The following is a 23,801-nucleotide window of genomic DNA, read 5'->3' on the forward strand; positions in this document are numbered from 1 at the left end:
ACCAAGGTGTACAAGTAGTACTGAACATATAACAACTCACGCTTGACAGCATTTTAATAATTATGTTACTAATGACAAGTTCCTAAGAATATGAAAAATCCATAATCAAACAAGACCCTATTGTTCACTGAGTTAAACACAAAGATCTTGAGACCTAAATACACCTATAAACTATGTCATAATTAAAGAGGTATCACTGATGACTCTCTAGGCAAGAGAGCAGTTCAATCTGGAACCATTAGTGACCCAAAAATGCTACATGGGAAACCTGTCTTTCACACAGCATGTTTGGTAAATTGATCTTCAGAAAAGTTTTGGAAGAGTACGGGGCGGGGTGCAGTGGTTCACACTTGTAATCCTAGCTCTCTGGGAGTCCGAGACAGGTGGATTGCCTAAGCTCAGGAGTTGGAGATCAGCCTGAGCAAGAGCAATACCCTGTCTCTAGTACAAATAGAAAAACTAGCAGGGAGTACCAGTAGTGCCTACTGTGACCTTTCAGACAAAAAAATTCAAAATAGCTGCCCTGAAGAAGCTCAATGAACTTTAAGACAACACAGAAAAAGAATTCAGAAGCCTGCCAGAGAAATACAACAAAGAGATTAAAATAATTTTTAAAAAAATCAAGCAGAAATTTTGGGATTTAAGAATTCAACTGGCAAACTAAGAAATGCACAAGTCTCCCAACAGCAGAATTGATCAAACAGAAGAATAAGTGAACTTGAAGATAAGATATCTGAAAATACCAAGAGAAAAAAAGAATCAGAAAGAAGGAAGCATATCTACAAGGTCCAAAAAAATAGCCTCAAAGGGGCAGATCTAAGAGTTATTAGCTTTAAGAGGAGGCAGAGAGATTGGGGTAGAAGGTTTATTCAAAGAAACGAAATTTCCTATTTTATCTTATACTACCCACGGTTTGGATGTCTACTTTATCTGATTAATATAATCATTCATACCAGCTTTTTAATGCTTAATGTTTGCATGGTATACATATTTTTCACCCTTTAATTCTCCATTTGTTTGTGTCTTTATATTTAAAATGTTTTTTTTTTTTGAGACAGAGTCTCACTTTGTCACCCTTGTTAGAGTACCGTGGTGTGATAGCTCACAGCAACCTCAAACTCCTAGGCTCAAGAGATTCTCTGGCCTCAACCTCCCGAGTAGCTGGGACTATAGGCACCCGCCACAATGCCCAGCTATTTTTAGAGATGGGGTCTTGCTCTGGGTCAGGCTGTTCCTGAACTTCTGAGTTCAAGCAATCCACCTGCCTTGGCTTCCCAGAGTGCTAGGATTATAGGCTTGAGTCACCATACCCAGCCCCTAAAATGTAATTTCTTATAACACCATAGGTTGGATCATCACTTTTAAAAAATCTAGTCTAATAACCTCTGTCTTTTATTTGATATGTTTAGCCCATTGAACTTAATTATTAATATGACTGGATTTAAGTCAGCCATCTTGGTGTTTTTTTTTTTTTTTAAGAGACAGAGTCTCACTTTATCACCCTTGGCAGAGCCGTGGTGTCACGCTAACAGCAGCTTCCAACTCCTGGGCTTGGGCGATTCTCTTACCTCAGCCTCCTGAGTAGGTGGGACTATAGGCACCCACCACAACGGCCGGCCTTTTTGTTGTTGTTGTTGCTGTTGCAGTTTGGCTGGGACCAAGTTCAAACCCACCACCCTCAGTATATGGGACCAGAGCCCTACCCACTGAGCCACAGGTGCCACCCCCTTGGTATGTTTTTTATTTATCCTGTTTGTTCTTTATTTGATTCTCTTTTGTGGACATCTTTTCCTTGAACTACACTATTTTTTAATATTCCATTTCTTTATGTTAGTTTGTAGTGGCTGCTCTAAAGATTATAGTTTGATCTTAAAGAACATTAAGCACCCCCTCTACAGTAGAAACTAATGAAAAATTAAAGATAAAGCAAAAAACAAAACAAAACACATTTAAGCCAAGAATCTTAATCTAATTTTTCATAAAGTCCATTATACCAGTTCTGTGAGATTATCTAATGGCAATGATCTATTCTTGCCTCCTGTGCTCTCCCCTACACAGCAAAGGATGAAAGCCTGAAACCTGTAGTACTCAAACTACTTTGCCATCAGTGTTCTGAGTATAATGATTAAAAGCCCCTGTTTCTTGATGTCCTTATAATGTACTTTTGAACATATCACATACTGCTTCCAATTAGTATCCAAATAATCAAATAGTTGTTTCCATTAGCATGTAACTATATAAAACTGGTGAAATACAGTATTTCCATCCAAATATATAAACTCTTTCTTATAGCTATTCCATTTCTCTATTCCCATATATGGGGATTACCCTGAAATAATTTCCTTCACTTCCTCCTCCATTACTGTTTCCCCTGAATCCATTTAATTGCCTTTTGTTATGGCCACTTCAATGAAACAACTTTCATCAAGGTTACTCTGTTGTCAGGCACTAGTACAGTGGCTCATGATAGCTCACAGCAACCTCAAACTCCTGGGCTCAAGCAATCTCCCTTGCCTCAGCCTTCTGAATAGCTAGGACTAAGATGCATGCCACCACACCTAGTTAATTTATCTATTTTATATAGGCACAGAATCTTGCTCTTGCTGGCCTCAAGTGATCTTCTCTCCTCAGCTTTCCAGAATGCTAAGATTACTGGCATGAGCCACCATGCCTGACCCACATTCCTCTTCTTAAGAACCCTTTGTTTAGGTTAGGCAACCACTGTTCTGCCTGCAATACCCAGACCCTGGGAGGTCAAAGTGGGAGAATTGCTTGAGGCCAAGAATTCAAGACCAGCCTGGGTAACATTGCCAAGACAGCAAGACCCCATATATGCAGAAAATAAAACAATTAGTGAGACATGGTGGCTCAGTACTATAGTCCTAGCTACCCAAGAGGCTGAGGCAAGAGGATCACCTGACCCTACGAGTTCAAGGTTACAGTGAATGAGCTATAATCATACCACTGTATACAAGCCTGGGCCAACAGAACAAGAACCTGCATCTTTAAAAAAAAAATAAATAAGTAACACAGCTTTCTTTGCTTGGGTTTTGGGAAACCACCATCCTACATCTTATCTTACTGGTCACTCACCCCTCTTCCTTCTCAAGGTCTGATTCTTTTCTTTCAGCCTCTAATGTTGGAGTTGACCCATGGCTCAGTTCCTCACTCTTTTCTTTTCTCTTTAGTTTCTCCCTAGTTAATATCATCTCAAATTAAATGTCAATTCCCAACCTCGCTCCTAAATTCCAGCCCTGGAGATTTCATTGTCCACTTGATTTCTCCACTTGATATCCAATAGCCTTATTAAACTTGACATTTCTAAAACTCTAGACTCTTGCTCCAAACTGCTCCTTCCCCAGTCTTAGTCAAAGTAAATGGCATTGCCATTCATCTAGTATCTACAGCATAGGAATTAGCTCTGGTTCCTTTTTATTTTATATTAACAATTTCTATCAGCTCTACTTTCAAAATATATTTGGCATCTAAGTACTTTCCTCCACCTTCACATCTACCACTCTAGTATGGGCCACAACTATCTCTCACCTACACTACTGAAATGTCTTCTTAACTGGTCTCCCTACTTTCAGTCTTGCTCCCTCCAGACTGCTCCCCTGCTCCCTTGCTCCCTGCTCTACTTTGAGTAGCAGCTAGTGATTTTTAAAAATATCAGTCAGATCAAGTCACTCCCCTGCTCAAACCTTTTAATGGTATTGCATCATAATTAGAAACAAAACTAAACTTTTCAGCATAGCCAATGAATTTCACTATGATATTATCTCTGTAACCATTCTGTTTCCATCTACCACTTTCCCCCAAGTCTCTGCATTCCAGCCATACTAAGCTTCTTCATGGTTCACAAATACGCAAACTGTTTCCTCCAGAGGGTTTTTACATTTGCTGCTCCTTGTGTCTTGAAGCTCTTTCTCCAGACTTTCCCCAAAATGTTCACATTGTTACTTTTGGTCATCTTCTGCCCAAAATAATGTTCTCGCTACACCTGTTTCTTCTTCCTGTGCCTACAAGAAGATTCCATGTTCCCAGTCTCCCTTGCAGCAGGTTAGACAAAGTAATAGGTTTAGCCAACTAAACATTGGCCAACATCTGGGCCTTATCCCTAAAACATTTTGCATAATATATGCAAAATAGATTCTATTTGGATAATCCATGCAAAATCTTCCCTAACATCCAAAGCTAGAAGCAAAGGATTTCAAGTTACTGGGGCTATATAAAACTGGACCCCTTACTCATTGCTTGGAAAAAAGCCATCCTAGTGAACTATGTGAAATTTTGTCTGAGTGAAAAACAAATTTTCATTCTATTAAGCTACAGAGATTTTTAGGCTGTTATAACAGCTAGCATTAATTACTTTGACAATATCTTTTTCTTAAAGTGGAACTTCTTCAGAAAAGCCTTCTTTAACCATTAAATCTAAAATAGTAACTCATTTCTCAATTCAAATTCTAACTGCCTATCCTGCTTCAGTTCTGCTATATCAGAAGCAGAAGGAAACAGTAGGAAAGGGCTGAAGCTTTCCAAATTTTCCAGGAAGAGAGCAACAAATATGCCAACCATTGTTCAAAGACAAGCAGAAACAAACCTGAAGAATACGGGTTTTCTGTTGATTATTTGTCATTCTTCTTGACTTGGTCCTTTCCACTTCATGTCTATGAACCCACCCTCGAAGTTCATGATTTAACCTATAAAATATAACTGAATTAATTAATAACATATTTCATAGATATGAATGTCTCACCACTTGTTTGGAAATGAAATTAAACACTCTGTGTGCTCCAAGTGCCTGCGTGGCAACTCAATATTATCTTCTGATTTGAAAAAGCTGAGATATACTTAGTGTTAAGCTGTTTTGTTTTTTTTTTAATATACTATTTTCTTTTTTTTCTTTTTTTTACTCTTATTTTTTTTTTTTTTTTTTATTGTTGGGGATTCATTGAGGGTACAATAAGCCAGGTTACACTGACTGCAATTGTTAGGTAAAGTCCCTCTTGCAATCATGTCTTGCATGTGTGACACACACCAAGGCCCCACCCCCCTCCCTCCGTCCCTCTTTCTGCTTTCCCTCCCCCCATAATCGTAATTGTCATTAATTGTCCTCATATCAAAATTGAGTACATAGGATTCATGCTTCTCCATTCTTGTGATGCTTTACTAAGAATAATGTCTTCCACGTCCATCCAGGTTAATATGAAGGATGTAAAGTCTCCATTTTTTTTAATGGCTGAATAGTATTCCATGGTATACATATACCACAGCTTGTTAATCCATTCCTGGGTTGGTGGGCATTTAGGCTGTTTCCACATTTTGGCGATTGTAAATTGAGCTGCAATAAACAGTCTAGTACAAGTGTCCTTATGATAAAAGGATTTCTTTCCTTCTGGGTAGATGCCCAGTAATGGGATTGCAGGATCAAATGGGAGGTCTAGCTTGAGTGGTGTTAAGCTGTTTTTAATAAGACCTCCTCAAGGATGAGTTTCAAATTCAAAGAAAATCACAGCAAAATATCTGTGAAACATAAATAATTGGATGCAAAAGTTTTTCCACAAAAAATGTAGTTTATGCTTCTGTTCTTGAGCTATGTACATACAACTATCCGCAACAATGAAGAGAATTTAACATCCTTAACAATAAATAGATGCATTGAATAAAGGCTTTGAAAATCATGCTCTTTGAGAAGAAGGAAAAGAATGAACCCAATTGCTTGTAGAAAAAAAAAATAATCAAAATTTTCAACACTGGAAATAAAAAGCTGGTTTAAATATAACTTTATTTTGGTTACCTTTCACAGCAATTGTGAAGACATTAGACTATGCTTATTTAACTGTAGTTGATTACTACTTATCACAAAAAACATGAGCCAGTTTTTAAGATCCAAGGAGAAGGTCCTTAAATCACAGGGGAAAATGCAAGGGAAAAGTTGATCAAGAAGAATATCTCTGGAATCACACATCCTCAAGTTATTTTCTTCCTAATTTGAAGAAAAAGATCCCTTCTGATATGAATATTGCCATATGCAAGCCCTAACATCCTGAATATATTAATTTCATTCTGTAGTTTTCAAATAAGACATATTTTAAGTATGCAACCATCACATAAAATCAACCCATCATCACCTGTACGAGTTTGGTAGAGCAACTGGAAAACAATTGATAAGCCTATCCAACAGATAATTCAGAGATTCTCTCAGCCACCTTTTAATCTGAACAATTACTTTTTAAGGTTCCAAAGTTGAACATGGGAAGCAACTCTGATGTTTCTAGAATAATGTGAAACACTCACCTGAGAGATTCTGTTGTGTTAATTAGGGGTCGACAAGGAGGCGGAGGAAGGTAAAGCAGTGGTTCTTCACTTAGCACCATCAGGGCTTTGTCATTGGAAACAGAGTGATCATATCTAAAACACACATGCACAAAATTTGTTTCCTTCCATCTTAATTCCCAGTAAGTTTGCTATAAGAAAATCATGACTAGTGTTAACTTTTCATGAAAATACAAATGTAGTTAATGTAACATACTGCAAGATAGAATAGAAAATGAGAAAACTATAGACCGTATAGAACGAATGTCATTTTCTGATTTTTCTTTCTTTCTTTTTTTTTTTTGAAACAGAGCCTCAAGCTGTTACCCTGGGTAGATTGCTGTGGCATCACACAGCTCACAGCAACCTCCAACTCCTGGGCTTACGCAATTCTCTTGCCTCAGCCTTCCAAGTAGCTGGGACTACAGGCGCCCACCACAATGCACGGCTATTTTTTGGTTGTAGTTGCCACTGTTGTTCAGCAGGCCTGGGCTGGATTTGAACCCGCCAGTTCTGGTGTATGTGGCTGGCACCTTAGCCACTTGAGCTACAGGCACTGAGCCCATTTTATGATTTTCTACAGAGATAGTGTAGTAATTCACATTAATCCAGCCACCTTTTATTGAGAAATTAATGTGCACCAGAAATAAGGGTATAATTAACACATGGTTCATGTCTTCAATGAGCTCAAGGTATACACAGTACTGCTGGGACAAAGAAGGTGACACAGTAGTGGAGTATCTCGGGGAAACACCAACTGGTTGATAAGATAGACAGTAATATGAACAAGACTAAAATTTTGTGGTTATTCACAATTCTGTGGGGAAAAAAGTGAATAGCCTCCCTAAAACAGTGTGTGTGGGGGTGGGGTGGGGGGTGGGGTAGGGTGAGATATAAAATACTTGTCACCAACAACAGAAATAAATAAATACAACCCAATCAGGTTAAAAAATTTCCACACAGCTAAGGAAAGGACATAACAAAGCAAAGAGACAACCTTCAGAGTGGGAGAAGATATTTGCATCCTGCAAATCCAAGAAAGGGCTAATAACCAGAATCTACAAAGACCACAAGCAAATCAACAACAAAAAAAGCAAACAACCCTATTAAAAACTGAGCAAGAAACATGAACAGAGTCTTTTCTCATGAAGACCGATGAATGGCCAACAAACAAATGAAAAAAATGTTCATTGTCTCTAATTATTAGAGAAATGCAAACCAAAACCACTTTGAGATCTCACCCAACCCCAGTGAGAATGGCCCACATCACAAGGTGCATAGTGCGGAGGGAAGGAAACACTACTGCACTATTGGTGGGACTGCAAACTAGGACAGCCTTATGGAAAAAAGTATGGAGAGTTCTCAAAGAACTAAACATAGACCTTCCATTTGATCCTGCAATCCCATACTCATTTGGGTATCTACCCAAAAGAAAAAGAGCCATTTTACCATAAGGACATATGCACTTGATGTGGATAGCAGCCCAATTTACAATGGCAAAAATGTGAAAACAACCCAAGATCCCTTCGACACATGAACGTATTAATCGACTATGGTATGTGGATATCACAGAATATATTGGGCTACAAAAAAAAGGATGGAGATTTTGTATCTTTTGTTACAACTAGGATAGATTTGGAGAACACGCTCCTAAGAATGGAAAAAAAAGCATCACATGTACTCAATACTAATTTGAAATGTGTAGATTATCAATGATGTGCTCATATGAAATAAAAACTCAATTAAATACAAGAAAGGGGAAGAGGAAAGGGAGGGTCAGTGGGTTCCACTTCCAGAGTGAAGGACACAGTTACAACTTAGACTTTACCTTACAAATGCAAACTATGTAACGTCATTGTACATACCCTCATATTAATCAGAAATTTAAAAATAAAAACAAAACAAAAGAAAACAAAATAAAATACTTGGTAGGAGAAAAGTAAAAGAGTTGAAAAGCTGTATTTAAATTTTGGGATCTCAGAGGAATCTGAAACACTAATAAAACACCAGGGTGATGGTAACCAGTTATTCTATTAGCTTAAAAAAAATACTTTCCTAATCTACATCATGTGCATTCATATCAAATGTGTAATATGAGTTAAAAATTAGAATCTGAACTAGGGACATTACTGCTATTCATACTCTTCAGTCTGCCACTTTAACCTTTCTAAGACAGCAGTTCTCAACCTGTGGGTTGCGACCCACCAGAACTGTATTAAAGGGCCACAGCATTAGGAAGGTTGAGAACCACTGTTTTAAGAAATCTTATATCTGTCCTGAGTTTCTTTATATAGGATGCTCGTTTTAGAAAACTAGATATGCAGGTGGCGCCTGTGGCTCAGTGAGTAGGCTGCCAGCCACATATACGGAGGGTGGTGGGTTCAAACCCGACCCCGGCCAAACTGTAACAACAACAACAACAACAAACAAGAAACAGCTGGGCATTGTGGCAGGCACCTGTAGTCCCAGTTACTCGGGAGGCTGAGACAAGAGAATTGCCTAAGCCCAAGAGCTGGAGGTTGCTGTGAGCTGTGACATGGCACTCTACCAAGGGAAACAAAGTGAGACTCGAAGGGAAGGAACGAAATAAAGAAAACCAGATATGCTAAAATCCAAAAAGAAAATATGAAACATATAAATTTAACATGTTACGATTCATAGTTTTCATTTATTCATTCAGTAAGTATTTACTGAATACCAAGTATGTGCAAGGTACTATAGCAGGTGCTGGCCATCCAACAGGGAACAAGTGAAACAAAGTCTCTACCTTTAAAGACCTTACCAGGGAAGATGGACCAAACCCATAAAATAAATCCAAACTCTGTTAAGTACTATGAAAGAAACAAACGAATGGTTGAAATAGAAAAGCAATGGCAGTATCTACTTTAGATAAAATGGTCTAAAAAGGAGAAGGCATTTAAATCAAAGCTTAAAGATTAAAAGAATATTGTCCTATAGTAAATGGGATAAGAGTTCTAAGTAGACGCAGGTGGGGAAAAGTAGGCTCAAGAAACTTAAAAAAGACCACTGGCTGCAGAGTTGTCCACAAGTTGGGCAGCGGTGGGAGAGGACACAAGATGAGGTTAGAAAAGCAGACCAGATGACGATAAGGAATTGCTAAATGTAACGAGAAGCACAAAAGTGTTTTAAGTAAATCAGTGATATATTTCAATTTACATGTGTACCTTACTGTGGTACCAAAAATGGATTCAATGGAGGCAAGAGGGGAAGCTGAGACACCAGCTGGGAATGAGCTATAGCAATCCAGGCAAGAACTGATGATAGCACAGACTATCATCCGGCAGTGGAGGAGAAAAGTGGGCCAATTCAAGATAACTTTTGGAAAGAATATAAACAACACTTGTTGAAAAAGGGGAATCACGGTTTCTGGCTTAAGTAACAGAGACAAAAAAGACTTGCAGAAAACTTGTTGGAAGCCAAACAGAAAGAGAAACAGAGTTTCACTGTGCACAAATTAAGTTTGAAATATTAAAATAGAGATGCCAAGGAAACCATTAGATATGTGAGGCTGGAGACTCAGAAGAGAAGTCTGAACTGAAAACATAAACTTGAAAGTCATCAGGATATAGAGCTATAGACTGTACTAAATTATGGATGCATCACCCAGGCAGAAGGAAAACAAACGAGTCCACAATGCTAAACACTGAGCTTTAGATAGCAGGGGAGCCCACAAAGAGGACTAGAAAACAGCAGCTAATAAAAACGAAGGAAAACAAAAAATGTACCCACACAAAAGAAAGTCTTTCAAGGGGCAAATAATCCACACAGCCAAATGCTGAGAAAAGGTCAAGTAAGATAACAGAAGTTTACACTGAATATGGCAACACTAAAATCACTGGCACCCTTAACAAAAACAATTGTGGCAGATTAGAAAACTAATGTCTGTTTATGCCATACATCAGGAGGAAAAAAAAAGCAGTTGAGGATATGTCGGACATTTTTCTCTGCAATTTGCAACAGGAACATTCTCCGTGTCCTCTCTTCTGGCTGTTAGGGTTAAGTTGTTTGTAATAAAACAGAGATGTTGGTATGCAGGTAACAAATGCACACACAAAAATTAAGTGTTGAAGAAAAATAAATCTGTCTTGTGTTTAGTAAATGTATATACACTTACGAATGGCTGCAAGAAGAGGCTGCCTGACACACTAAAAAAACAAAACAAAAACAAAGACCTGTTGCAAATACATTATTTTAAAAATCATACAAAAACACAAACATTGTAGTCCATCAGAAAAGTCCAAAACTTCTTTTGAAAATATATTTCTGATCTAAACTCAAGTAATGATTTCTGCACATCTGTGCTGCCTGGCTTTGTTCTATCAGCCAAAATTATTCTTTGTAAAAGGAAAAAAAAAAAAGTCTGATAGAAGAAATACCAGGACAGGGATTGGGTGGGGTGAAAGGAGAAAGGAAAAGGGAGACTAGCCAACATGCAATCTGGAGACAATTAGACCCACGTTAACCCAGAGACAAAGTTCTAGGCTGCTTGTCAACCATTTTATATCAATAGAAGAAATTTCAGCAAATAAATCACTAAAGAGTGCTAAGGAGCTAGAGTTAATGAGAATTCTTGGAATAAAGGCAGGTTTCAGCTGATGCCTTGCATGGAGGGTGACCATCCTTTCTCGTTTATCCAAGGCAGTCCTGACAGATGCCTGATGTCATTATTATTACTACTACCTTTTCCTTATTGAAAGTGTCCCAGTTTGATTGACAAATTATATGGATATATTATTTATATACCACACATTGCTAAGATGGAAAAATATATGCTGATAATTCTTAAATGATAGGTAAATACAATATCATAAATTATAAGATTAGAATCTACTCCCTTTTTATTTGAACCAGGTTTCATAACTCTCCTTATAAAATGAAACTCAAAATAAGATGCATTAAAAAATAATATATTGATATATATCATAGCTGAGTATAAATAAATCATCTAAAATTCAGTTCAAATTACATGCTCATTAGAACAATAAAACACTAATAAAGTGGGGCGGCACCTGTGGCTTAGTCGGTAAGGCACCGGCCCCATATACCTAGGGTGACGGGTTCAAACCCGGCCCCGGCCAAACTGCAACCAAAAAATAGCCGGGCATTGTGGTGGGTGCCTGTAGTCCCAGCTACTCGGGAGGCTGAGGCAAGAGAATCGCTTAAGCCCAGGAGTTGGAGGTTGCTGTGAGCTGTGTGAGGCCACGGCACTCTACTGAGGGCAATAAAGTGAGACTCTGTCTCTACAAAAAAAAAAAAAAAAAAAAAAAAAAAAATATATATATATATATATATAAAAAACACTAATAAAGTAATAACGTCCAGTTTGGGGGTAGAGGGAAGTGGGAGGGGGGAGGAGGCGGCTGCAGGGCAGAAGGAGGGAGGGCATGAGGCAGGATCTCACCTACTGTGCATAACACGCCCCCCTGGGTGAGGGGCTCTTCTACAAATGGAACTTTACCCTGAAAGTGAGAAAAATGTAACCTAAAAATTGCACCCTCATATTAATTTGAAAATATATATATAAAACACAAAATAATAATTCACGTTCTTGTTATCTTTTATTCAGTATTTATATTGATAAAAGCAAAAACATCAAATTAGTAGATTGATGTTTATTTGAATCTCCCAACTTGCTCAATAATAATCTTAGATATTTCAAGAGACTTGCACATAGTCAAGAACCTGTAATCTTTTTTTTTGCAGTTTTTTGGCCGGGGCTGGGTTTGAACTCGCCACCTCCAGCACATGGGGCCGGTGCCCTGCTCCTTTGAGCCACAGGCACCACCCAACCTGTAATCTTTCGCTATTGTTTTTTTAAATCAAGACTAGTAACCTAGATTAGGCTCAGTCAATGATGACTCTGGGTAGGGGACAGAGAGCTAGCTCGCATTCATGTAACACTTTTGACAGCTGTTAAACTTCAATCTGCAAGTCAGACTTCTAGGATGAACTAGTGCAATAAGACAACTATGCTTTCTAGAAGCCACCACCATGTCATCTTATGACCTTGTGGACAAATAAGTGAAGGTTTCTACTTACTATAGTTAGTGTGAATTAGATAATACTCTTTCTTGTAAAGGTTACCTGAACCACAATTTCCAGTATCCAATCAATAACTTGATCCATTTTTAGCAACAAGCTATCTTAACTCTCATAAATCCAAAGACTATTACATTTAAAAATGTACTTTTCTCATAAGAATAAGATATTTATTTCTTAGCCAGGTGTTGTGGCGGGCGCCTATAGTCCCAGCTGCTCGGGAGGCTGAGGCAAGAGAATCGCTTGAGCCCAGGAGTTGGAGGTTGCTGTGAGCTGTGTGAGGCCACGGCACTCTACCAAGGGCCATAAAGTGAGACTCTGTCTCTACAAAAAAAAAAGATATTTATTTCTTATTTGGTGTTATATGGATTAAGGCAAGATAAATTGCTTGAAAGGCTGATGTGGTTAATCCATTTCATAAAATATATAAAGGTTGCATGCTTGAATTAAAGATAGAAATAGAAGGGAAAAAAGGCTGCAGTCAGTTTAAAAATGTACTTTTGATGGATCTCAAGTGAATCACCACAGAACTCAAAGTGATAGGAAATGTATGATAAACCTGGATAAATTATTTAATAAAATTAGAGATTCTAAACTCTATCAATATTTAGGGACACTACAAATGATCACCAAGATGCATATTTCAGAAGTATGGCTCATTTTGGCACAAAAAAGCAGGAAACATTATATAACATTGTCAATATTTTGACATCTATCATTGCGATGATGCATTATAGCTACTGCCATATAATTCTTTGTATCTTCTTCTATGCCTAACATAATACTCTGCATGAAGCAAATTCTTAAAAAAAAAAGAATACTAACTTTTATTCAAAAATGGAGATAAGCCTGTTGGCCTACAGTAATAATCTCATTCAGTAGTATGGATGCAACGGAGTAACGATCAGGAAGAATGATTCCCACATGGTTCTCAGCCTAGAAAACCTTACAGAGTTAAGAGTAAAGAAATCTTTAATGATTTTCAAGCATTATACTGTGCAATGTTTACCATACTGTGACCTCCCTTTGCCTTATTAGTTAAGGACCATGCTCTATTTGGCTCAAGTAACAAAGAGAAATGTTTATTCAAAAAGTATACATCTGTGTATAATGTATACATATGTATATACATTTTCATACAAAAAGCCTTTTGCTACTGACAAGGAATATGGAAATTTCCAACTCGGTATTAAATTATAACAAGGGAGGAATTCCATAAAGATCATAATAAATAAGTATAAATGATTTTACCCAATGACTGCAAATAGGTTCAACCATATCATTCTACCATATCATATTCTCCCTCAGATGACACAGTAACAAATATTAGGTATAAACATATGACCTTATAATTACATGATAAATAAAATAACTATACTGAAAACACTATATACAATAAAATGTGTATATATATTGTATGTGTTTCAATATGTATGTACTGAAGACATTATACATGTTATACAATATAAAATCTTTTTTTTTTTTTTTTTTCCGAGACAAAGTTTCACTTGGTCACCCTCGGTAGAGTGCCATGGTGTCTTTAGCTCACAGCAACCTCAAACTCTTGCTCCTGCCTCAGCCTCCCAAGTAGCTAGAACGATAGGCGCCAGCCACAGTGCTCAACTATTTTTTTTAGAGGTGGGGTCTCGCTCTAGTTAAAGCTGGTCTCCAACTCCTCAGCTCAATCAATCCACCTGCCTCGGTCTCCTGGAGTGCTGAGATTACAGACGTGAGCCACCACACCAGGCCACAATATAAAATCTTAACTGAGATTTTTGTCACATCTCTATAAGAATTCCAAACCTAGAAAGGTTCCAAAGTAAATGTATTATTAGAATTAATCTTAAAATTTATTAATGACCTCAGTAATTTCTCTACTCTACTAGTCAAAACTGTATATGAACTAGTTAGATATAAAGTTATACTAGATAGTTCTCTGTTTGGTTTCCATAAATCACTGAGACCAACAGGTACATGCCATCTAACCTGTAGCTATTTTTCTGGATGATACCGTCTGGTGTGTCTTGCCCCTCTTTTGCAGAAAATTCTAGAAGGTGCCTCCTTTGATTAGCAGGGCTCATACTAGGTTTCATTCTCCTGGAATCCTGGTCCAGCATGCTGAAAACAAAAAACATGAAGCAATAGTTGAAATATAAATGCCATAGGTCACATATATACCTGCTACCTGTAGCTCTGAAACAAACCAAAATCCTTTGTAGGTCCAAGCATATGTTAAAAAATGCTTAGCACAGAAGCAAGTCAAAACAGTGCACTGATGTGTGCAAATCCTTAGCCTGGCATCCTATACATATCAAAAGTCTTTTTTTTCTTTTCTTTGAGACAGACTCTCACTCTGTTGCCTAGGCTAGAGTGCCAGAGGATCAACCTAATGTACAGCAATCTTAAAGTCACTCCATCCTCCTGCCTCAGCCTCCTGTGTAGCTGAGACAGGTGCCTGCCACACACCTGGCTAATATTTTTCCTATTATTTTTAGTAGAGACAGGGTCTCAGGGTCTCGCTCTAGCTTGCTGATCTCCTGACTTCAAGGGATCCTTCTACCTCAACCTCCTAGAGTGTCAGGATTATAGGCATGAGCCACTATACCCAGCCCTCAAAAACAATTTCCAAAATATTTTTTTGTAAGTATAAAAGCACCTTATTTAAAAACTGCTTAAGTGGGGCGGCGCCTGTGGCTCAAAGGAGTAGGGCCCCGGCCCCATATACTGAAGGTGGGAAGTTCAAACCCAGCCCCGGCCAAAAAAAAAAACTGCTTAAGCAAAGCAATGTTCTATATGCTTTAAAATACCTATAATTACACATGTATATAAAACATAAATAAATACTACATAAAAACAAATTTTAAACGCAGATAACAACTGAAATAAGAAGTCCTCCTGGATGCTGCAAACTATTTTCAATGAGGGAATACTTGAAATGAAACAGAAATTATTCTTTCCAAAAAACCAAATTCATTAGTAGCCTTTCACAATTCTAAAAGGTAGGCAACTAGATAGTGCTAACAAAAACTTATTTTTAAAATGCTTCTTCTTTTTTTTTTTTTTTGGAGACAGAGTCTTCACTAAGTCGCCTTCGGTAGAGTGCCATGGCATCACAGCTCACAGCAATCTCAAACTCTCTTGCCTCAGCCTTCCAAGTAGCTGGGACTACAGGCACCCATCACAACACCTGGCTATTTTTTGTTGTTGTTGTCATTGTTGTTTAGCAGGCGCTGGACGGGTTCAAACCCACCAGCCCCAGTGTATGTGGCTGGCGCCCTAACCACTGAGCTATGAGTGCCAAGCCTAAAATGCTTCTATTTTTATTTACATATAAAAATTTCTACTTACGTCTTTCTCCCCACTCACTATAACTTCATTCATCAATGTATATTCTCTCGACAAGGGTAAGCATTGGGGAAAATAACTATATACACATATACAATGTATACATATAAGTGGCATGTATATTATAATAGTACATATCACTTTTAAGCACCTACTATGAAATGAAGGCTCAAAGGAAGTTGAAACTCAAAGAGTTTAAACAGTTTTCCCAAAGTTATGCTCTAAATAACTAATAAAGTCAGGATTAGGTTCACGATTGGAACTCTATCACTGTACTATGTTGACCAAAAGAATAAGTCATTCATTCATTCATTTATTCATGTACTAAATACGTATGGTTGCAAGAACCATACTTGGTGCTAACCATACTTTTATCTCTATCAAAGATGAGAGATAAAAAATCAGCAGCAGTCTAATGAAGTCCCATTTGTTTATTTTTGTTGTTGTTGCAATTGCCATGGCAGTCTTCTTCATGAAGTCTTTCCCCAGGCCAATATCTTCCAGTGTTTTCCCTATGCTTTCTTGGAGGATTTTTATTGTTTCATGCCTTAAGTTTAAGTCCTTTATCCATCTTGAATCAATTTTTGTGAGTGGGGAAAGGTGTGGGTCCAGTTTCAGTCTTTTACATGTAGACATCCAGTTCTCCCAACACCATTTATTGAATAGGGAGTCTTTCCCCCAAGGTATGTTCTTGTTTGGTTTATCAAAGATTAGGTGGTTGTAAAATGTTAGTTTCATTTCTTGGTTTTCAATTCGATTCCAAGTGTCTATGTCTCTGTTTTTGTGCCAGTACCATGCTGTCTTGAGCACTATGGCTTTGTAGTATAGACTAAAATCTGGTATGCTGATGCCCCCAGCTTTATTTTTGTTACAGAGAACTGCCTTAGCTATACGGGGTTTTTTCCGGTTCCATACAAAACGCAGAATCATTTTTTCCAAATCTTGAAAGTACGATGTTGGTATTTTGATAGGAATGGCATTGAATAGGAAGCTTCTGTACAGCTAAGGAGACAATAACCAAAGCAAAGAGACAACCTACACAATGGGAAAGGATATTTGCATATTTTCAATCAGACAAAAGCTTGATAACTAGGATCTATAGAGAAGTCAAATTAATCCACATGAAAAAAGCCAACAATCCCTTATATCAATGGGCAAGAGACATGAATAGAACTTTCTCTAAAGATGACAGACAATGGCTAACAAACACATGAAAAAATGTTCATCATCTCTATATATTAGAGAAATGCAAATCAAAACAACCCTGAGATATCATCTAACCCCAGTAAGAATGGCCCACATCACAAAATCTCAAAACTGCAGATGCTGGCGTGGATGTGGAGAGAAGGGAACACTTTTACACTGCCGGTGGGACTGCAAACTAGTACAACCTTTCTGGAAGGAAGTATGGAGAAACCTCAAAGCACTCAAGCTAGACCTCCCATTTGATCCTGCAATCCCATTACTGGGCATCTACCCAGAAGGAAAGAAATCCTTTTATCATAAGGACACTTGTACTAGACTGTTTATTGCAGCTCAATTTACAATCGCCAAAATGTGGAAACAGCCTAAATGCCCACCAACCCAGAAATGGATTAACAAGCTGTGGTATATGTATACCATGGAATACTATTCAGCCATTAAAAAAAATGGAGACTTTACATCCTTCGTATTAACCTGGATGGACGTGGAAGACATTATTCTTAGTAAAGCATCACAAGAATGGAGAAGCATGAATCCTATGTACTCAATTTTGATATGAGGACAATTAATGACAATTATGGTTATGGGGGGGGAACAGAAAGAGGGAAGGAGGGAGGTGGGTGGGGCCTTGGTGTGTGTCACACTTTATGGGGGCAAGACATGATTGCAAGAGGGACTTTACCTAACAATTGCAATCAGTGTAACCTGGCTTATTGTACCCTCAATGAATCCCCAACAATAAAAAAAAAAAAAAATCAGCAGCAGTTCCTTGACTAATATTGTTTTGCTCAATGTCATTTTGTGTATAACACCAATGGAAAAAAATTAACTCCTGGCCAATTGCATAGATTTTCTCCAAATACTCCACTTTCCTCCCACATCCTAAATATGTGCTCATTTGAACTGGCATGCCCAAACGATCCCAGTATGAGTGTGAGTGTAGGGATTAGTGTATGTGCACCCTGCAATGGGGTGGTATCCTAGCCAGAGTTGGTCCTTCCCTTGTGCACTGAGCTGCTGGGATAGGTTCCCACCACTCATAACCCCAAACTAGAAAAAGGGATTTGGACAATGAATGAATAAATATATATAAGTGATTATAAAATAAAACTTCATATAGTATTTGATAATTATACCTGGTTGATAAAAAAAAGAAGAAAAAAGATAATCATAAAAATGTACAACAATAAACAATGTGCATTCAGCAAGCCCACCATATTTTGATTGTTTTTAAACTGTGCAATGGGAGGAAGTGCTTCTAACACAATTTTTGCTTTGCAAACACTTATTCCTTGATTTTAATAATCTACCATCATTGACTGCCATTACTAAGTTTGGTGATGTTTTTGTGATAAGAAATATGCTGTAGGAATAACTGTTGTTTATATTGATTAGCCTATGGTAAAATCTATTTCTTTCTTTCTTTCTTTTGAGACAGAATCTTACTGTGTTGCCCTCAGTAGAGAGCTGTGTCATCACAGCTCACAGCAAACTCAAACTCTTGGGTTCAAGCGATTCTCTTGCCTCAGCCCCCAAGTAGCTGGGACTACAGGTGACCGCCACAATGCCTGGCTATTTTTTGTTGCAGTTATCATTGTTGTTTAGCTAGCCCGGACTGGGTTCAAACCCACCAGCCTCCCGCTACTATCGGTGTATGTGGCTGGTGCCGTAACCACTGTGCTACGGGTGCTGAGCCCATAAAATCTATTTCATTATACATCATTTCACTTAAAGTCACTGTTTCCAAGAACCTATGGAGGATGTAAAGTGGTATAGGTGTGGGGGCTATGTGGAAACAGTGATAAGGATAAAAGATAGCAGAGTGACTGGTCCCAAAATAGGAGTTAATATAGAATGCTATGGAATAATATCCTAGGGCACTTGCTCTCTACAGATAGAATCATGAAGTAATCTTAAATGTTAAGTGGAAAGAGGACAGAAGTGAGGGAAGGCACTTCATGCAGACAGAATAGTATATGAAAAAGCACACAGGCATAAGAGAGCATGCTTTGGGGTGGCGCCTGTGGCTCAAAGGAGTGGGGTGCCAGCCCCATGTACCAGAGGTGGTGGATTCAAACCCAGCCCCAGCCAAAAGCTGCAACAGCAACAACAACAACAACAACAAAAACAAAAAAGCATGCTTTGTTTAAGGAACTATAAGTAGGAGAGGGTGTCTGGGTGGATGTGGGTAAGTAAGCACACAGTTGGAGGCGAGCATCTCAGAAAAGAAAGGACAGGGAAGAGACTGTAACAATAATGCAAGGCTAGATTACAGATTGCCTTCTCACGCTATCAGTAAGGCATTCATTCAATAAAAGAAATAAAACTTGTATGTTTTGTTCTTGTTTTACTTTTGGTTCTCCATTATCATATCCCTTTCTATAACAGAATCTCCCCTGTGATTAATGTTAAATCCCCTGGTCTAATGGGAGAATCTCCCTTTTTTCTTTTAAAAATTGGTATTACATTTGCCTCCTATTTATATAGACTACTTGGTATTACCACTGCCAGAAAAAAATAGATTCTTAAACATTTCCTCCTATAGAGGCTCTCTATAGAGAGGCTCTCTCCATAACTCTTCTGGTTTTAACTGTCAAATCAAAGTGGCTGCTGTGGTTCCAGGAACAGCTTAACAAACTTTATGCGCTCCTCTACATAAAGTGCACCTTCCACACAATGGCTCCCAAAGGATGGTACCTGGCAGGCAGCATTAGCATTCCCCATAGGTGGTTAGAAATGTAAATTCTCAGGCATCACCCCAGAAGTATAAACTAGAAACTCGGAAGAATCTGTGTTTTAACAAGCTGTCTACATGATGTTGCCAATGTCTGAGAACCACTCTTCTAAATTAATCCTGTTTTTCACAACATCTTTCCTTCTTCAACTCCCTAAAAGGTATGTGTTTCCACAATGGATCCAAAAGAAGTGAACAGTTTGAGAGGATGAGGGAGTTAAACAGGAGGGACATGGAAGGGTAAACACAAAGTGGCTATTTGTATGGTATGTGGATGATTTATGAATTAAATTAGCACAGAATTATTAATACTTTAAAGTTTTTAAAGACCCCTTCCACTGATCATTGTCCTTCAATGATTTTAAGATCACTGTGAAAGCTGGCATTTCTTTTTTTTTTTTTTCATGCTTAAAGGCAAATGTATTCAGTTCCTTTCCATGCAGCACATAATAAATTATGTGCATATTTCTTTTCCAAATCAATAGTTTGAGACAACCTTTGAGGATCCACTCATCCTCTGTGGTGAACCATCTTGCAACATGTTCTGGTAAGTAGCTTATGTAGAAGGACAAGGAACATTCTTGCTGACCTACAGATTGGTGAAGTGGGGGAGTATACTAGGAGGAGAGCTAATGTCTCTATTGTCTCTTCTGCCACCACCAAGCTCAAGGTAGGGCTGTATTAACTTGTACCAACAGATGCCTATAGAAGCCATTCAGAATTGCTATGGCAGGGAAGAAGGCACGGGAGAAGAGAAAGAAGAGAGACTTGATGTCCTACAATGGAGTGTAGAGGATGCTGGGTGGAAAAACCAGCAACAGTGGAAGTGAAGTCATTCTTCTTAGGATGCCATGCCAAGCAGAAAGCCTCCAAAAAATCCCCAGTCACTAGAACATTCTTCTTCACAAATGACATCACCTCCTCAGCTTTGCTCTTGACCTCAGTAGGTATCTGGTTGCTCTTATGAATCTTCAGCTGTTCTTTGGCTTTCTTCATGTCCTTCTCTACTTGCTACCAGTCAACTTTGATATACCCGGTATGGTTTGCAAGCTGAAGAAGAAAAAATCCACCTCCCACAGTTGTTGCAGCCAACTTTCCAACCTTCTGGAATATGAACACTGTACACCATTCAGTAACACCTCCAATTAACAGCTGGGTTGCCACACTATACTTTTCAGCTGAAGGCCCAGATTCCTACCCAAACAGCTTGCGCCACCATGGCTGCTTTTTAGCAAATTCTGCAAGGTCCATTGACTCAAAATTTCCCCCAAAGTTTCCATGACTAGACATGGCCATTTCGGTGAGTTTGTCTCGCGAGGATACTGGCAAAGGATCTGTGAAAGCTGGCATTTCAACTCAATTCATATGTGTTAGAAGAAAATGCCTTGAGTTTAACTATTGGTTTAGTCTATTCCATTTATCACTGGACTACATTTGCTAGAAATCAGTCTTGATGTTGATTGGTTTGACTCACAGTTGGTCACTATTTTTCTCACTGTCCCCATTGGTAATGATTATCATGTGATAACAATACACCCTTAACCATAGCTACTTTAGTAACTTTTATTGAATCCAAGAGCTCATCTCATTCAATGGACTTCATAAAAATGCTCTTCCCAATGCTTACATTATACTCAGTCAACTATTTTGAACAAGGGAGCCATGATGGAACAAAAATTAGGAACCAAATAGTCTATGACTCTCAATTTTATTATCTACCCATTCACCCAAAAAATATTTTGAAAAGATTAATATATTAAGAAATTTTGTTAAGAATATCTTAGCTCAGTGGGTAGGGCACCGGCCACATACACAGATGCTGGCAGGTTCGAACTGACGAACCCAGCCTAGGCCAGCTAGTGACAAACAAAAAAAAATTAGCCGGGCGTTGTAGCGGGCACCTGTAGCCCCAGCTACATGAAAGGTTGAGGCAAGAGAATCACCGAAGCCCAAGAGTTTGAGGTTTCTGTGAATTGTGACGTCACGGCACTTTACTGAGGGTGATGTAGTGAGACTCTGTCTCAAAAAAAAAAAAAAAAAAAAAGAATAAAGTTTTTCATGTGTTTGTGTTTGGTTGTTACTGTAGTTTGGCCTCCATTCCCATGTAGATTCTTTAATGTCTTAGAATAAAATTTCTCCTAAATTACAGACAAGCTGTCTAATTCAACTCAGCTCAAAAAAAATTAAATGCTTGAACTCTATGAAATGACCCACAGAAACTAATTTTAACCATCTGAATGAGTGCAGATTTATATTTCCTTTATTTTTATTAATATTGAAGACATGTAAGAACTTCATTTCACTGCCAGAATTCAAGACTGTTTTAGTACAAATGTGACACCAGAAATATTAAGAGAAGAATTTGACAGTCTTTATAATGGTGAAATGTACAAAAGAGTATGAGAAAATTATTGTTGATACGAACTTTTAGATTCTTGGCAAGAGTGTTTTTATATCCTTCACCTGTCCTAATTTTGTTAATTTTAGAAAAATTAAATTTCCAACAACAAAAGAGATTATCAGTCACGGTAGGAATGAGTATAATAATTATGCATTTTATGACTTTCTAGTTCATAATATTAATAAAGCAATCTAACCAAAATCTTTTTTATAATTAGCATTAATCAGTTTCTATTATTTTCAAAATAAACTAATAAATTTTAAGAAAATACAAGTCCCTCTGTGTCTATGATCAGAAATAAGCTACTCCATAAGAGTCACAGCAGTTTTAAGGTTCACAATAATCATTACACCAATAAATCTTGCTCATATTATGGGCCACTGGTCCTGAAAAGCATAGACTAATAAAACACAAATGATTTTGATTTCCCTAAAAGTCTGGAGAAAATATTATGAGAATTGTTACTTTACGTTTTCATTTACGAAATTCTAAAAACCAACAACTGTTTTAGATTATTTATAAAGCCATTTAATCCTTAAAATACAATTTCAGATATCTAATCTTCATACCAAGTAGCTGAACAAAAAATGGCTCATGTCCAAGCCACTATTCTACCTCCTTGCGAACCTTTCTTATGGCACAAGTAGGTCAATTTTAAATTAAAACCATCTCAAACAGATAAAGAATCATACTGTTTCTCATCCTGAAAAGAAACCACATGCTGCTGTTGCTCTGAGGCTCAGAGAACCACACATGAAAAACTGAAATTACTTTAAGTTGAAAGGAATATGGAAGACCGGGTGTGGTCGCTCATGCCTGTAATCCTAGTACTCTGGGAGGCCAGGGTGGGCAGATTGCCTGAACTCATGGGTTCCAGACCAGTCGAAGCAAGAGTAAGACCCCATCTCTAAAAGTAGCCTGGCATTGTGGCGGGGGCCTGTAGTCCCAGCTTGGGAGGCCGAGGCAAGATTATCACTTAAGCCCAAGAGTTTAAGGTTGGTGTGAGCTGTGACACCATGGCATTCTACCCCATGGGACACAGTGAAATTCTGTCTCAGAAAAAAGGCTCAGCACCCATAGCTCAGCGGTTAGGGTGCTGGCCACGTGCACCGGGGCTGGTGGGTCTGAACCCGGCCCATGCCTGCTAAACAAATAACAACAACAAGAAAAAAAGAGCCAGGTGTTGTGGCAGGCGCCTATAGTCCCATTTAATACACTGTGAAGCCAAAAAAGAGCTATATCTCCTGAACCCTGCCCTATTTGCAAATTTTTAGCAAAATAACACTTGCTGTTGTATTAAACCTTTAGGCTTTGGGGTGGTTTATTACACAACAATAGATAACTGATACACCACATTGTTGGACTACTGATGTCAGTGAATCAATGTTTACTATTGATAAAAAGTCTGTGTACGAACAACTCTTTGGCAATTTCTCACTTTAGAAAGGTATTCTCTGACCATTCTAAATGTCAAAAAACATGGCTGTAAATCTGATCGCAATCTCTCTTTTCTGTTATACTTACATCAATCCCGTATTTAAAATACTTTCCCTTTTCACAGCCAATCTTCAACTTGAGGGGAACGAGCAGAGTTGCCAGCTAAAATCCTAAACTCCTCTATCTGTAAGTGCCAACTTCTTTTTCTCTGCCTGAGTGGTTGTTGCTCTATTAGTGATTAAGACAAGGCTCCAGAGGCAAACTATGAATCCTAGCACGGCCACATATTAACAGTGTCTTCAGTTT

The 23,801-nt window shown here is 38.1% G+C and overlaps 1 protein-coding gene and 1 pseudogene across 2 annotated transcripts in view; both read right to left on the reverse strand.

Moving 5' to 3' along the window:
* The window catches only part of ATF6 (activating transcription factor 6), a 181,118-nt gene that overhangs the window by 85,889 nt on the left and 71,428 nt on the right, over positions 1 to 23,801 (reverse strand). For both annotated transcript variants that reach the window (XM_053608161.1, XM_053608162.1), the window contains exons 10-12: positions 14,362 to 14,493; positions 6,298 to 6,411; positions 4,601 to 4,700 (exon numbers count right to left, since the gene is read on the reverse strand). In XM_053608161.1, coding sequence (XP_053464136.1) covers positions 4,601 to 4,700; positions 6,298 to 6,411; positions 14,362 to 14,493 — 346 coding nt within the window. The remainder of the gene's footprint in view (positions 1 to 4,600; positions 4,701 to 6,297; positions 6,412 to 14,361; positions 14,494 to 23,801) is intronic.
* LOC128597671 (FUN14 domain-containing protein 2-like) lies at positions 20,377 to 21,056 on the reverse strand (annotated as a pseudogene).

This window comes from Nycticebus coucang, chromosome 10 (assembly GCF_027406575.1).
Source record: "Nycticebus coucang isolate mNycCou1 chromosome 10, mNycCou1.pri, whole genome shotgun sequence".
Taxonomy (NCBI): Eukaryota; Metazoa; Chordata; class Mammalia; order Primates; family Lorisidae; genus Nycticebus; species Nycticebus coucang.